The 17,198-nt window shown below is 39.8% G+C and overlaps 1 protein-coding gene across 1 annotated transcript in view; it reads right to left on the reverse strand.

Annotated features, from left to right (window-relative positions):
- Nucleotides 1-12,734: 12,734 nt before the first annotated feature.
- YAP1 (Yes1 associated transcriptional regulator) overlaps nt 12,735-17,198 on the reverse strand; it is a 104,483-nt gene continuing 100,019 nt past the window's right edge. Inside the window, exons 7-8 of the mRNA XM_024760358.1 lie at nt 15,548-15,660; nt 12,735-13,712 (exon numbers count right to left, since the gene is read on the reverse strand). Coding sequence (XP_024616126.1) covers nt 13,474-13,712; nt 15,548-15,660 — 352 coding nt within the window. The 3' untranslated portion in view covers nt 12,735-13,473. The remainder of the gene's footprint in view (nt 13,713-15,547; nt 15,661-17,198) is intronic.

Consider the following 17,198-nt stretch of genomic DNA (forward strand, 5'->3'; position numbering starts at 1 on the left):
ATGGATGCGGGGCGGGCCTGCGGCGGCAGAGGCCGGCGTGACATTGCACCAGCCTGAGGCGTGCCGTGCGTTCTCCCGGGTAAGTTGTCCGTGGATCCCGGGACCCTGGCAGTGGTGGGCTGCACAGGCTCCCCGGAAGCGGGGTATGGATAGTGACCTGTGCTCGCACACAGGTTTCTTGGTGGCGGCAGCAGCAGCTTTAGTGCCTCATGCCCGTCTCTGGGGTCTGCACGTTTAGCCACGGCTCGTTCCCGTCTCTGGCACTCCTTTAAGCAGTGCTCTTAATCCCCTCTCCTCACGCACCAGGAAACAAAGAGGGAAGAATAAGTCTCTTGCCTCTTCCGCAGGTCTAGACTTTTCCCCGGACTCTCTCCCGGCTAGCGGTGGTGCACTAACCCCTTCAGGCTGTGTTCATGCCTACCCCAGTCCTCCCCCTGTGCTCTGACCGAAGCCCAAGCCTCAGCTCCCAGCCCCGCCCGCCCCGGCGGGTGCGCAGACAAGCCTCTCGGGCTGGTGAGTGCCGGTCGGCACCGATCCTCTGTGCGGGAATCTCCCCGCTTTGCCCTCCACACCCCTGTTGCTGCGCTCTTTTCCGTGGCTCCAAAGCTTCCCCCCTCCGCCACCCACAGTCTCCGCCCGCGAAGGGGCTTCCTAGTGTGTGGAAACCTTTCCACCTTCACAGCTCCCTCCCACTGGTGCAGGGTCCATCCCTATTCTTTTGTCTCTGTTTATTCTTTTTTCTTTTGCCCTACCCAGGTACCTGGGGAGTTTCTTGCCTTTTGGGAGGTCTGAGGTCTTCTGCCAGCGTTCAGTGGGTGTTCTGTAGGAGTTGTTCCACATGTAGATGTATTTCTTATGTATATGTGGGGAGGAAGCTGATCTCCGCGTCTTAGTCTTCCGCCATCTTAGGGAATTCCCAGCCAACATAATGTCTTAAGCAAAGTCAAAAGACTAGGGACAAACTGGGAAACGTTTCTACATCTTGTATCACAGATTGAGAACAAATTTCCCACAAAGAACTGTTTCGTATTCATGAGAAAAAAATCCAGCAACTCAAGAATAAAATGGGAAAATGACCTGAATGGAAAATTAAAAGAGATACAAATGAGCCTTAAATTTATGAAAGATGCTCAGTTTGACTTATAATAAGTGACATGCAAATTAAACGTGCAGAGGTATCATTGCTTACCGGTTGAATTGGCAGCACATCGCACTCTGTTGGTCAGGTAGAACTGGCACTCTTACAATTTACTGGCGGGAGTATGAAAATGGAACAACCTCTAAGCTCTAAAATTTGTTTGTATTCATTCATCAAATTACAAATGCTTGTACACTTTCCTTTAATTCAGCATTCTCACTTCTAGGACTCTAACCTATAGATATACTTGTGTATGTACAAAATGATGCATGTATGAGGGGATTTATTGCAGCATTATTTGAAATGGCAAAAGATTGGAAATAATACATGTTACTGATAGGAAGCTGTTACATTATATCCACACAACCCAATTCTGTGCAGCTGTGAAAAAAATTGTGAGTTTTATATATTGATATAGGAGATATGTAGGATATATTAAGTGAAAAAGCAAGGTGCAGAGCAGTGTGTATAATATGCTACTATTTGTGTAAGTAAGGTGAGGGGGATTAAGAATATTTGTTGCTGTTGCTTAAGAGGGCTTAAAACCCCTCTTAGCTGACAGAGCAAGGAAATACATGTGTGTATACTCACCCATGTATATACACATATCTATAAATATTTTAATACATAATCACTTGTGTCTAAATTAAATTAAACATGAGTTCATACCAGTGTCTCCAATTCTAACCCATTACCACGTGGATCACTTTAGCCTCCTCCCCTTGCTTCTCTGTAACCCCTGCTCTAACAGTGAGAAACCTGGGTCTCACGGTCCCTCATCAATTTAGTTAATGATTTAGTTTCAGCAGACATTCATGGTGGTATCAGAATTGTTAACACGTACCACTGTGGGAAACAACTTTATCAATCAGACTACAAGTTTTGTGTGCAGTTACTTTTTCCTTTAGTCTTACAGACTCCCTTCATTTCCACGGTTACATAGGTCAGCAACATTTTCCCCATTCCTTTCAGTGAGGTTGTTTCATAGACTTGTAACACTTTTAGATTCTTTGTTACTTTCTGTATTCCATCCCGGCATCCCTTACCTCCTAAACGATCTTCTAAATATTTGCATACTTTAAGGATAACTCTTCGTGTTGTAAAGTTATATGGGTTTTGACAAGTGAAGTGCAGTGTCATGTATGCACCATTACAGTATCATACAGAATTTGTACCCTAAAAATCTAGAGGTAACATTTTAAAAACGGCTTTATGAGATATAAATCACATGTAGTAACTGTACTTATTTAAAGCAAGTGATGAGCAAAGTTTCAGATTGGAGATGCATCACTTTACAAGGTCTTCAGAAATATAAATCCCCTGAAGGAATATCATCTACTCAAAGACAGACATAGAGATGTATAAGTCACAAGTCTGAAGCTTTTTTATTTTTATTTTTTAACTTAACAAAAGTAATACACACTCATTGTAGAAAAATTAGCAAATAGAGCTAAATAAAAAGGAATAAAAATGACATATAATCCTACCACTCAGAGATAATCTCTGTAAATACTTTAATGTCTATAATTCTCTTTTAAAAATGCATTTAGCTTTTTTTTTTAACAAAAATGGATATAAATGTTTAATATTATTGTTTCGCTACTCAATACTGCTTTGTGTTAGTCATGAGGTTGGTCCTAGGAATATAATTTTGTACCCTGTCTTTTCGTCAAAGAGTATTCAATATTATAAACATCTTTTCATGTCAATCAATATGCTTCTTTAACATCATTCCTGATGGTTGCATAGTATTTTATTTTATGGATATTACATAATTAATTCCGTAATCACAAATTTGTAATTACAAATCTCCCATTTTGGAAAACTAAATTATTCCCGGAGTTTTTGCTCTTGTTTTGCTAAATCTTTACACACATCTTCAATTCTTTTCTTGGGATAAGGTGCTAGAAGCAGAAACTACTGGTAATCTTGTTAGACAACTTCAAATCGGATCTCCCATCACTCGTCTTTGTCCCCTGGGCCCCTGGGCTGCTGAGTTCCCTGCGGTGATGCAGGTGAACGGCCTGCTCACACACACCACTGCCTCGGAGAAGATCTGCACGTCCCATGTCTCTCACCTCCAGGACTGAAGGTCACTTACAGTAAGGCCAGGAGGTTTCATTTCATCCATTGTCATTTGTGTATAACTTGCTTTCAAAATATTCAAAATGTATCAACAGAAAGTATGAAAATTTTAAAGTTTTAGTCAATTTGCAAAATGTTTTCAAGTAAATTTTTAACCAGCCTCCCGTTTTGTTCTACGTGTTAAACAATTTGGTGTATGGCACATTGATGCAGTTAGGCCAAATGTGGATTTTTAAATACAATATTTTGGGAATTCCCTGGTGGTCCAGTGGTTAGGACTCTGTGCTTTCACCGCTGAGGGCCTGGGTTCAAACCCTGGTCGGGGAATGAAGATCCCGCAAGCCTCGCGGTGGGACCAAAAAGTAAAATAAAATACAATATTTTACATCTTATACCCACTTTATCAGTTCTGATTAATATCTCGGAATGTAATGTATACCATACAGACTCAATTTCCGTAGCTAGAACACATTCTAAGAATTCTTTGCCCGTTGATTGTTTGGAGCTCGAATGTTTACCCATCAAAAGCAATGTTATGAATGGTTCTCAGTCCCTAAATTAGCACATAAAATCCATCTCATTTATAGTGCGGCTGTAATATTAATCGGGAGTTCTGTGGTCAAGACCCCAACTCGGGTTACGCCAAGAAGGGAAGCTCCTCAAACAAGCCAGATGCCCAGTCCTGTTCAGTCGCTCCTGGGCACAGAGGCTCTGCGGCTGACAAACACTGGCAGAAGATGGGCACCTCCCGTCGGTGTGAAAGCCAGCACCTGGCTTTGTGGGGGGACCTCTTACCCTCACAAGTGCTGGTTTGACCTTAACCGGCTCAGGCTCTTTAAAACTAAAAGGTTCCATCTGGGACAGGGCCAACTGGGTAGCTGTGAGTGAAAGCAGCATGATGCGAACAGACTCCCCTTGGACACACCTTGGTGAGATAGGCCTGGAGTGATGCTCTCTCACATTTCACTTCCTCTGGGAATCTCTTCCTGACTCTCGGTATCTGGGTCAGGTGTTCCACCTATGGGCTCTCTTAGCACACAGGGATGACCCAGACTGTGGCACACTCACCTGTCACTGCAGGTTTACACATCTGTGTGCTTTACCTTGGCTCAGTGGTTCTCAATCGTGGCTGCACATTAGAATTTTCTGGAGAGCTTCAAAAAATCCTGGTGCTCAGGCTATCCCCCTATCCGATTAAAGCACAATCTCTGGAGCTAGAGCCCACACATTAGGGTGTTCTCAAAGCTCCCCAAGGGATTCTAATATTCAACCACTTCCCTAAACAATGAGTTCTTTGAAAGCGGGCACTTGCTTATTCATCAATGGTATTAGAGGAGTTAATAAATCTCTTAGAATAGTGCTGGCATATACTCAGCTCTTAATAGCTTGGTTATATTATTATTATTATCAGCAGTAACACTGGCAGTAGCAGTAGCAGTAACTCCTCACTGGCCAGTAGGGTTCCTGAGGCACAGTGGGCACCTTACCATGCACTGAACTCACACAAACTATATATTCTGAAGACAGAGAAGAGAGCACGAAAAAAATAATGTTTTAGAAGGCTGGGTGATTCCATGGACCCTTCCACTCTATAAAAATAGGTGCTAATCATGCAACTGGTGATCTGGGCTGGCTTTTCCTTCCCTCGGTCGTAGTCCTGAGTGCCTGCTTTCCAAATGAGCATCTTGTTGTCCTATATATGGGCAATTTAAGGAGTTTTTGAGGGTAATTTTGACTCTATGTGATTTTTACCAATGTAGTTAACAGGATAAATTCATTGGGAGTCAAAAGTCTAAGGTTCTGTTCCTGGCTCTGCCACTTATTAGCTGTATGGCTTTGAGCAAGTTTCTCCGAACTTCTGGGCCTTGTTCTTCTCTCCCAAGTTCCTCCATTCTCTGATTTTGAAACCTGGATGAACCCTGTCTTATACCATCTTGTCTGCCTCTGTGAGTCTGATGGATCAGGCTCCCCAGTCATGACTGTGTTGACCTCACTCCCGGCTACCCTGCCCCCTTGCCCAGGCAAGGCTCTCTCCCCACCAATGCCCCACGAGGCCTCCCCACGCCTGGGGTGGTGCAAGGGAAGTTGTTCGTATCAGTCCTGACTAGTTCAGCAGCCATGTGAGTTGAATAGTCTTGGAAACCAGTTGCCATTTACACCTTTAGCCCAAAGGAAAAACACTCTGCTGTGGCCAAGGGGAAAGGGCAGTACCATAAATAAGTCTCTTCTTTCCTAGATGCTGGTTCTGGGGAATAAAGAGAGCTCTAGGAGTCCAGCTCAGGCTTTAGGGCATTTCTTTAAAAAAGAAAAAGGGAAAAACAGGACCATTTGATGTTTTACTCAGTCAGCTTGGCCTTTGCCCTACTTGTCCCGATAAAGGGAGGTTTCTCAGCCTGGCGGCCTCATCATGAATAGCTGGACAGATGCCAACAACAGTCCTCCCACCCCCCACAAACGCAATACACTGTAAACAAGGTGTGAAGTGCTAATCAAACACACATGGCATTCTGGTCAATTTTAAAATACGCAAAGCCAATTGGAGAAATGAGGTCAATTCCTGTTAGGGATGAAATAACAGAATTGCCAACATTCTCTTGTTGTACTTAAAATTCTGAATGAGAGGCTTTGGGTAGGACCAGGGATTTTAATTTTAACTATGTACAGATATGTTCTAACGGGATTTGACCTGAACTTAAAAACTGTGAAGTGACAAATCTTTTAGATCCATGTTGTGCATTTGGAACTGTTGTATGTTAGTTTGGGTTTCTTTCGGTTTTGCTCTTGATTTTAAAGGGGTTGTGGATTGAGCTTATTTGTGGAGTTTCCTGGGTGTCATGTTAGAGTTTAATGAGATCAAACACACTCTAGAGTTGCCCATTAAATTCATCACCTAAATCAGTTGTTCTTCATGACAAAACAGGATTAACAGAGCAGCAACCTATTTTTTATCTCCATTTAGCCAACACATCTCTCATGGCTCCCCAAATCTTTATGGGTTAACCACGATCACAATCAGTTAGATAACTGTGAAATTCATGTCGGCCTCTCCCTTGAGATGGTCAGCTCCATGAGTGCAGGGATGCTGCCCTGTTCATCACCTAGCAGGTGCCCTCTCTATACATTGGCTGAATAGTTTCTCCTATGTGGGTTGCTTACTCTCTGGCATTTGTTTTACTCTACAAATTCATTTATCTTTTTCCTGGACACGATTCAGTCTTCTCTTGAATGGAAAGGCCGGAGACAATTCCTTCAGGACTTATCCCTCTCTGGAGGAGTGAACTGTGAAGGGTACTAGGAACTCATCAACACCAAGCCACCGAGGTCTTGTGACTCCTCTTATAGGCAGCCACCTTTGAGAGCTTCTGGAACCACCTATCACCCCATCACCTGTTCTCTGGTGGCACAGCTGCACTCGTCTATTGCCACGAGTCTTCAGGGAGCCACACAGAAATAAGGTTAAACTGAGGTAGTACTTTAAGATACTTTTCAAGTGTCATCTCTGCTCATACTGGCTTGTGATTGCTGCACACCAGCTGAGATGCTTATGCCGTCACTGAAGTGCCGACATCGTATCTCAACTCATGGGCAGTGCTGAAGTTTTGACTGGATTTTTGCTTTAGCACATATGGAAGCACTACTGCCTCTTGTTGACAGTAAGTCTGTGACTTCAGTTTTCTTCAGGCCTTTTAGTTGGTCCATTTCTGTTCAAAGACCCACCCCCCTCCCCCTGCCACAATGGGGTCATGGCCTTTTAGCCTATGAGTAGCTACTCTTGGTGGACTCATGAGGTTAGATTTTCCATAGTTTTTCTTTGCTTGAGGTAAGTTTCACAAGTTAGGAATCTGCTCAGACACCAGATTTCCTAATTTCTATCTCTGTGTGATAAATAGAATTATTACCATCTACAGTACTTCACTGTCTGAGCAAAGTCTGATTATACCATTGGAGAAACTAATTCAGTTGCCTTTGAAATGACTTCCCCTCCTGTCTTCCATTTGCCATGTAGAAAAAAACTGACCCATAGTATTATGGGAGTGGACCAAAGGTACCCTGAGTTCACTGTTAATCTCTGGGACTGTATATGCAGGTATCTGTATTTTTTCCTCTCTTGTGTTCAGCCCATTTTGTTACCCTTTGGATAAGTTCAATCATAATGTCCTTAAATTATGATTGGATAGCCTGTACTTTAAATAATTTTTCATGGTACCGTAAGACCTTCAAAGGCTTCCATTGTTCATTGAATATTAAAAATTTTCACCCAGGAACTCAAGCCATACACAGCACATGGTGGTAAGAGGTCAGGTTTTGGAGCCAGACTGCCCAAATCCTCTACTCAAAGGTGTGGGAACTCTATGCTAGTTTTCTTATCTGCAGAACTAGGATAGGACCTACCTCACTGGGTTGTTGCTAGGATTAAATGAGTTAATACATGGAAAGTGCTTGGCCTACAGTGAGCACTCAATACATACTATTATCATCTGGTCCTGGCCATGGAGTGTGGTAAACTCCATGACAGCAGGGATTTGTGTCTACCATAAGAGCGTAGTCCCAGGAGGAAGTAATCTTTCCCTAGACAATACTCTCATGGTACATTGTGTGAACTACTCTTCAGCACTTAGCAGTCTTATCTCTTCTAATTTTGTGAGCAACTTGAGGAAGTTACCATACCATTTATTGCTCAAGACTAGAATATTACCTGGTAGTGTGTTTGCAGAATTGATGTATACATGATTCTTAAAAATGGACAGAAGACTTAATAACCTATTAGAGCATTGCCATTGTTGTGGCAATCTTTCTAGGATTACCTCTGTGTGGAAGGCACAGTCCCGTCTGCAGTGGGGCAAGGGATAGGGAAGAGGCCCCATGAGTATGGTTAGCCTGTACACAGTTTCCCAGTTGTTTCTTAGAGAGGTTTCCTTTAGTAAGAATTAAGCACTGTCCATTCATTTACTTTGCATATAAACCAGTATCAACTTCACAAAGTTACAGTAACTCTAGTATTTAATAGTTTCACTTAAAAAAAAAAATTCCAAGTGCCAGGTTAGCTGTTTAGGAATTTTACATAATTAGACTCTTTGCTCAGATTATCTCCAAATAGCACACACACAGATCCAGTTTTGTTTCGAACTTCTAACAGGGTCCTCACAGCTTAGATGTCAAGTCACCTAGTTCAGGAATTTTGTTTTTGGTTAAAATATGACAGATTAAAAAATTCAGAGTATCTTTTCAATATCATCTTGTTTGCTACTGTCTTGATTCTGCAACTGTTTTCATTTGTGGTAGTATTAAGTTTGCCAGCTTAAGGCTATGTTTATGGTTAGAAAAATATTAATTTTACTTATATCAGAGCTTTTTGTATCCAAATATTGGAAAAAAGATTCCATGTTTGATTCGGAAAAACTGTAGTACTAAATGTTACAGAATTCTCATCTGATATCTAATTCAGTAAATTTTTAATTGAAGAAGACTGTTTATCAAGTTTTTCAGGATTACTTAAATAAAGCAATTAAATGCCAACAGTTTAAAGCAGGATAGGGACAACATGGAGACACCCTGCCAAAGACATGGTTGATTCCAGAAGCACTAGTGCACATGCAACCCTGAAGCCCAGGAGAAAGCAGTATGTGAATTTACCCATAAATACCAAATAAAGCCAGATTTTCAATATAATTGACAGTTGCCAGGACCAGGGATGGTCTAGTTGCCATTACAGGAGGTAAGAAAATGTGATGGGTGTCCTTAGGGCTGCTCTTCTTTTACAACCTCAGCTGACAAGATGGAAATCAAGGGAGATTAAATGTAACTCACTGGTCTGCTGACCACCCCCTGCAGTTATCACCAATGTTTCCTTTTGTTACCAGTCCTTGTTCTCTCTAGAGGCTATTTCTCCTGAGTATTTTACTGACGCAGACTGACAAAATCAGTTACCTAAAAGGTTGTACAATTCTGGTTCACAGGCTCCAGAATGACTTCAAGTCATCCAACATAAAGCACACCACTTCTTAGAGCAACTCCCTAGTAAGAGGTGCAATGTCTATAGATACAAGGTATGGTTTTGAGCTAAAATCTACAACCACTACATTTTGCACAAGGGGAACGATAAATTTCAAGCTCCACAAAGTTAGTGTTCTACTATCATAAAGAAATTATACATAATAAAACACTGTTTTCAGATTTGCCTCACCAAAAATGATGTGTCAATAATTGAAGATATTATATACACAAACACAGAAGTAAACCATTTTCAAAGACAATCAAATCTACCTCTTATTCAAAGTTTAGGACCTACCATTTAAATTTGTGTTTTTATTTATAAAATAATAACTGATAATTTTCACGAATATAAGTATTATATTTTGGAGATCATTAAGAGAATATTTTGGAGAAATAAAACCAAAGGCTATTTTGAAAGAAACCGCAGTTTCTTCTGTGCTGTTACATGAAGTAAAATCATTTAAGAATGAAGCTGATACAATTCAGCTTACACACACACACTATTATTGATGAGGATGGTCTACAGGAAGAGTACAGAACATAAAGCTCAAAGAATTATATCCATACTACAAAAGTTCCAAATGCCAAACCAACCTTAAGTTTAATCTGTCTACCAGTTACCACTGTTATCACCTTTTATTACTAATACTTGTTCTATTGGAAGACCATTAAGAAGCCAAAAAAGTTTTAAATATATTAATCGTTAAAAACAACAAAGAACAGTTTAAAGAAAGAATATATTTGAACCATATAAACAAAAAGGTATTACAGTAAGAAAAAATAATGTAACAATTTATGTAAGTACCTAACATATGAGCATGCTCTTAACATCTAAAACAAAAAATAAAAAGGTAACATTGGTACTATATATATATATTTGACAAGTGTGCATTAAAGAATTCTCTAATATAAAACATTTAAAATGTGGAGAATACTTTTTCAAGATACAGAAAACAATTGTTAAGATAGGCACACCCACAACTCTTTTAAAACCGTGCTTATGGAAGATAAAATTGATCCGAGCATTCTTTCTCAGATGGGCAGAAGCTCTGAAATTGTAAATCACTTGATATTGCCTCCCACTTTTGCACTGTTTGAATTTCAACACTGATTGGTATGAATTACACAATTAAGTAGTTTTTCAGTGTTTCTGCCAAGGTTCCATATAGAATGCATCTATTTAGTATGAATACTTAAAACAGCAACATCGTTTGTATATTGTATATTTTTTCCTTTTTTAAAAAAGGCACTATATTTAGAAAATAGTAATTATAACAAATAGTGCTCTGGAAAATCTGAAACTCCAAATCAATGTGCTCCATCAACCATAAGTAGATCTAAGAAGCACTAACTAAAAAGAACACGACTGTAAAAAGCTGATAAATTTAAAGATTATAAAATTGGTTTATTGTAAAAGCAATTCAAGAATACCCAGTTAAAATCTTATCCCAATGCCACCCAATACAACCAAGAAGCAGTTAAACACGTTACATTAGGAATAAGGACATAAAACAAGGAAGAGCACGTCAAGGCTGTGATTCAAACACAGAAAGAGAAAGGCTTAGGTCTCCTTCAGATGAGTACAGAGGGTACGATAAGATCAAAGCACCAAGTCTGTTAGGTACCACGGTGCTGCTTCAACACTGAGGTATAACTGGGTAAATTAAAGGTGAGAGGAAATGAAGAACTCCATATTTTTGTTTTGTGGGTGTACTTGAGTGATTAAAATTTTAGGAACAACTGACTTTAATGACAGCAAGATGCAAGACAAGTCTTTATTGAAGAAAAAGAAGCTTATCAAGTTCTCTATCAAGGTCCCACTAAGTCTTCACAACTCCCCTCCCACCTTCCCACCCTCTCCCCTAATCTAAAGCTACTCTGCTGATATATAAAATGCGATCTTAATTTGTGGCTTAATGGCAAATTGTAAGCACTCCTTCCAAGTAGCTTTGATCTTCTGCACATAAAAAAGCCAACATGCTGTATCATCCATCCATAAACTCAATTATGCATTCTAGGCAGAATTTCATTATTCCTCCAAAAATATCAATACATCTGCACAGTGGCCATTTCCCCCCCGACTTAATTCAAGATTTAATCTTTCTTCTGTTTTCTTAATAATAGCCTTAGAGTCAATTATTATGAATGATCAACCTATGAATCATTATATACAACACAGTGATTGCATTTTGAGCACTGAAATTACTTAATATAAAACTTCTTACTTCCAACTTTTGCACTCCTCTAAATTGAAGGGTCAAAATGCTTAGATTCTGTAATCAGAAAGAAAGAAAGAAAAAAAACACTTGTCTTCCTAAGCTGAGGCTTTTCATAGCAGTTTTAGCCAGGAAAAGAGATTTTATGTCTTATAAACCCTTGAAAATAAGGGCTTACTCTAGAAACACTGAAAGACCCTTAATCATAGAGGTGCTAGCTGATACCACTATAATTCACAACCAAGTATTACTTCATAGCTTATACTGAAGGTTTGATTCATGCTCATTTTGTTCCTTTAAAAATACTCTTTGGAAAACATTATTACTCCTGTAGACACATACTCTAGTTATATCTCTTCCAGTAAAAATAAAAGTATAATCATGATTATCTCTATTTCTTTGCTAAATTCAACTACCAATATACATTAATCTGATCACTTTACCAGCTAACTTACGACCTTACAGTATTCTATATACTATCCAGGGTCAATTCTCAGCATACAGAAGCAGAAGCAAGTCTTAGAAGAACGATTTTGTAGGTAATATTTCAATGTAGTCCTTAATGTGTTCATTACAAAAGAGAACTAAAGTACTAGAATTTACTTCCACAACTAAGGCAAAGGTAAACTTTCAAAGCTAAAGGAAGGTAAACCACTATATAAAGCTTACTTCTGTCATGTACACTATGAACCTAACTCAGTGATTTCCCATCAAGACGTAAAATTAGTCTGAGGGACTAACCAGGGGATAATAAAGCCATTTCTTGTTTGCTTCTTTCAAATTCATCAGATAATATCCATTGTGTGCCCAGAGGGCATACAGGACTCCTCTAGGCACTACCCATAATAACAGCCCTTTCTAGAACACTAAACTACCACCAACATTTGCAGACTGCCCCAACCAGATTTAAACTACCTGTGAAATATAAACCACTAGTCATGTATTCTAAATGCATACATTCAAAGCTACCATTTTAAAATAAATTGCAAAGTAGGGAAAACTTAAAAAAAAAAAAAGATACATTCTGCTATCACACTATCATAAACATTATAAGTGTGTGTGTGGGTATATATAGAGAGAGCAGATTACCAAGATTTAAATAAGATGGTGAAAAAAACCAGGACATGTAGATTTACCAAAGGAACTACAATAACTGTCCCAAGCTACAAGTATAAACAGATTCACTATAATGGTAATTTGCCTAAGTTCTGAGAAACAACAACAACAAACAACAACAACAACAAAAAAAAAAAAAGAAAGAAAAAGAAAAAAAAGAAACCCCAAAACAATAAAAACCCCAACCAAGACAAAAAACAAACAAAAAAGAAACCAAAAACAACAACAACAAAAAACCACAATAAAACCCACCAAAACCTATTCTAGAGTATGTGGCAATAATTAATATATTTCTATGGAAATTATCTCAAGCCTTATAAGCTCCTAAAATAAAATCAACGTCACTATGTGACTAATGATAGCACTAGGAGGAAAAAAAACCCACTGAAAGTAAAACAGTCTTCAGCCTTGGTTTCAGCTATCTCTTCAAATCAGCATAAGTACTTAATATCAGATACAACATTTTTGGCTTGTCAGACCAGTAAGTCATGTTTTTCCATTGGCCAAAGGCAGCTGAAGAAACAATTGCTTGAACAAACTAAATGCTGTGACGTGAAGCATTTGACTTCCAAGTCTGAGTATTTAGTTAAAATGACTGGTGAACGTCTAACTGGGCAAAAGGAATGGCATCCATCATCCAAACAGGCTCACTTCCCCCAGCCCCCAAAACAAACAGTAGTTATAATAGCAAAAGAAACAAAAAAAGTTTTTTTTGATTCTTTAGAGCCAAACATGGAAGAGGTCAGCAATATATTAACAGCAGCAATGGACAAGGAAGAGCAAAATAGTGGATGAAAGAATCTTGCTGGACGTTTGTTCATCTTTTTCTGTATTAGCCAGAAGATCACAACCGGCTTATTTGGAAATTTCAGGTATATCTCCTTAGATCCTTCACAGATTTAGAATTCAGTCTACCTGAGGGCTCTATAACCATGTAAGAAAGCTTTCTTTATCTAGCTTGGTGGCGGCCAAAACAGATTCCATGTCATTAAGGATGTCAGAACTCAAAGCTTCTTGTAGACTTGGCATCAACTCCTCTCCTTCTATGTTCATTCCATCTCCTTCCAGTGTTCCAAGGTCCACATTTGTCCCAGGAATGGCTTCAAGATAGTCTGGGAAACGGTTCTGCTGTGAGGGTAGGGTGCTTTGGTTGATAGTGTCACCTAGATGGAACAGGGAGAAAGAGAATAGGTCCTTTTTGAAAAGCTAACATCAGAGCCGTATCATGTGAGTATACATAAATGCACAGGGAAAGAAACGCATTCCTGACCGACCTCCTCCACTGGCCCACAGTTTACTTAAGGTCAAACAACTCACAGATAGCAAAGTAACAACGCAAGTTTCCTTTTGCTTCAAAATTGTTCAGATATTGAACAAGCTTGATTGCTTACTACTATGTGCTGAGCAGTGAAGGGGGTCCTGAAAAAAAATGCCTTAAAAAATTATATACAGCAAGAGAGAAAGAACAAGTATGACACAACAGCATCACTACTTGACTCTCTTCCAGGTATGCACCACCATAAGATAAAATATAAAAATGAATGGTATAGACCTGTCTTTCTCTGAAGTACACACTGGGGAACAGAATCAAAGAACTGCACAAAACTATTCCACCCTTAGGAGATTCACATTCACAACAGTAAAAACAAGCCTCCCAAAAAGTCCTTGGATAGGTAAGTCTTCCTAGCTTTGCTTCTAGGTTTCCCAAACTTACCTTGCCAAGAAACCTTTTTGTCCATGACAATGTTAACATTCCTTAACACTTCAATGGAACATGCTTTCAGAAAAACTAATATAAACCATTAAGTGTTAAAGAGAGAAATGGGGGGACAGAGGAGTCAGGAAAGGTGTTATGAATGAGATGGGTTTGAAGCAACTCCTATGGATGAGTTAAGATTTAGATGAAGAGAGGGCGCTGTGGGTTCCCAGAAGCATCAAAGCCATAAACTGGATGAGCAGAGGTACAGAAGACTTGCCAAACACTTTTAGAAGCTGCCGGTTAAAGAACTAGCTAGCTGGAGAACTGCTTCATTTCCCCGCCAATTCGTGCCCTCTGATAGCTGCCAAGGCCAGGGTCACCGGGTAAGCCACAGGAAAAAGGGTTCTATAATTACCCCTGTGACACAGGTATTTCTTAGCTTCTGCAAGATCCCTGAAACTATTCTAACAATAAAGTAGGTAAGCCCCACCACCTAGCCTTTCCTACCTGGCTTCCTGAGCCCCATATCACCTAAATTGGACCAAAGACCCTCACAAAAAAGAGGGAAGCAGACAATGAATCACATATAGAGACATATGAATCACATATAGAGATCTTCTCCAAAATTAAGAACACAAATCCAGGGGCTTCCCTGGTGGTGCAGTGGTTAAGAATCCTCCTGACAATGCAGGGGACACGGGTTCGAGCCCTGGCTCGGGAAGATCCCACATGCCATGGAGCAACTAAACCTGTGCACCACAACTACTGAGCCTGCACTCTAGAGCCTGCGAGCCACAGCTACTGAAGCCCATGTTCCGCAACAAGAAAAGCCACCACAATCAGAAGCCTGTGCACTGCAACGAAGAGTAGCCCCCGCTCGCTGCAACTAGAGAAAGCCCGCGAGCAGCAATAAAGATCCAACACAGCCAAATAAAATAAAATAAAATAAATTTATTTAAAAAAAAGAAAAAAGAATACAAATCCATATAACAGAGACTTCTAATAGGGTCCTCAACTGCTCTGTCAATTAACTCAATGTTTTAAATGCTAAAATATAAAATAAGTCATGTCAAATAGAGCTGAGATATTCATGACATTTAAAAACTGGGAAAAGACTGAAATTACAAGATGCCAACAAAACAAACAAAAAAACCCCACAAAGCAAACTTAATTTGAATTGAAGTTTACAGGATCTTAATTGGTTTTCTTCTGAATAATCTTTGCTCTCAACAGTTTAATTAGACCTGGTAATACAATGACTACTTCTCACTGAAAGCTAGAGGAATAAAGAATACCAACCTGTATCCATTTCATCAACACTGTTCAAGAAGTCGTCTGGGGTCCGAGGGACACTGTAGCTGCTCATGCTTAGTCCGCTGTCTGTGCTCTCATCTCGAGAGTGATAGGTGCCACTACAAAGAATGAGAGTTAAAGACCAACACAAAAAATTTAAGAAATGATTTCAAGGTAAAAATATAAACACCTGCTGAGTACCAACATGATTCTCAAAGAGGATTAGTGAAAATTCTTGCCCTGCAGCATCTGAAACAAGCACCCTCCTTCAGGGCCCATACAAAGCTCTTTTGCTATGAGGTGAAACAGACAAGTTAATCCTAATTGAAACTGGCAACTTTAGGGGGCCAAAATTTTCCTAAGGTTCTGGGCTTGGTGGCAATAAGGGAAAAGAAAGATATTTCCAGTTTTCCTAGGTGACAGAAAATTCTCTGTGTAGATATTCTCTAGTATCATTTGAATCTAGGGGCTCCACATGGCTCATTTGTTTCAAGGTCTCAATTCCCCAAGTGGCAGTGGTCACAGGCATAGGTCAAAACACAACCTCCAGGTGGGTGGTGAAACAGGTCTGCACTAGATTCATGCTAAATTCCTAGCTCTCATGCAGAGAGTTTAAGCCAGAAAAATCAAACCAAAATAAAGAACCAGAATTTCTTTTTCGACTGGGCCAAAACATGAGTCACTGCCGATAAGAACTGAACTCCCTAGCTTGATCTCCTTGTTTCTGTTTGGGAAAGGCGGGGAGCTGCAAACAAACACCTTAGCATGAGATAGGAGTCCTGAGAGTTCCAGATGACGGAAAGATTAAAAACAAAAAACAAAAAAACTACAAGGCACATACCTTGAGAAAAACAGAAAACTATGAGCCAAGACAGGTTTTTACTTTAGGCTAAATGAAAAGTATCACAGATTGACATACAAGTATGGTAAATATCCTTAGACTATTACTTTCATAAATACGACACTCTCCTAACCTAGTAGCACACAGACACCAGGTGGCATCGTCTGTAGAATTGGGGGCTCTGCTAATTGTAGAAAAACTATGGCAAAGTGTGAAATAAAGGCAATTGTTCGTAATGGTCTCTGACTACAGGGCAAACTCTAACTTTCTCCACAGCTTGGACACTTAAACAGCTGTTTAGCTTACACAAAAGTTAAACAAAAAATAACTAAGCTTTAAAAACAAGATTTAATAGTTGCACAAGGTCGAAAGCTCAGTCCCCTAAATTTCTTTCCTAAATTACTCAATGCACTTGCCTTGTTCTCCCTCCCCTTCACTCTGTATATTGCAACCACTAGTTTAATGCTTCTGTCAGATTTTGGCAAGATTCAAAAGCCTCACACAGATCCAAGAAAACACAAATTTGCCTCTGAGACCATTTGTATGCAATGCAGCTACTTTGGAGAAGGTCTCAGGATGTGGTTTGTTTTTATTTTGCCTGTCTTGATCTGGGACAAGGGCCTGGTCCTAGTCATCACCCTATTCCCACTGCTGAGAACGGAGCACATATCAAGACACTCAAGACTCTGTTACAGAATAGCTGAATGTACACAGTTGTTCAGAGTTCTTTCCAAGCCCCAGGGGAAGCACATGGGCACTCCTGAAGACAGAGTTCACAAGGCCATTTCCCTGGTTAGGGACTGCTCCCTGCAGCCC

This window comes from Neophocaena asiaeorientalis, unplaced genomic scaffold, assembly GCF_003031525.2.
Source record: "Neophocaena asiaeorientalis asiaeorientalis breed wild unplaced genomic scaffold, Neophocaena_asiaeorientalis_V1.1 scaffold601, whole genome shotgun sequence".
Taxonomy (NCBI): Eukaryota; Metazoa; Chordata; class Mammalia; order Artiodactyla; family Phocoenidae; genus Neophocaena; species Neophocaena asiaeorientalis.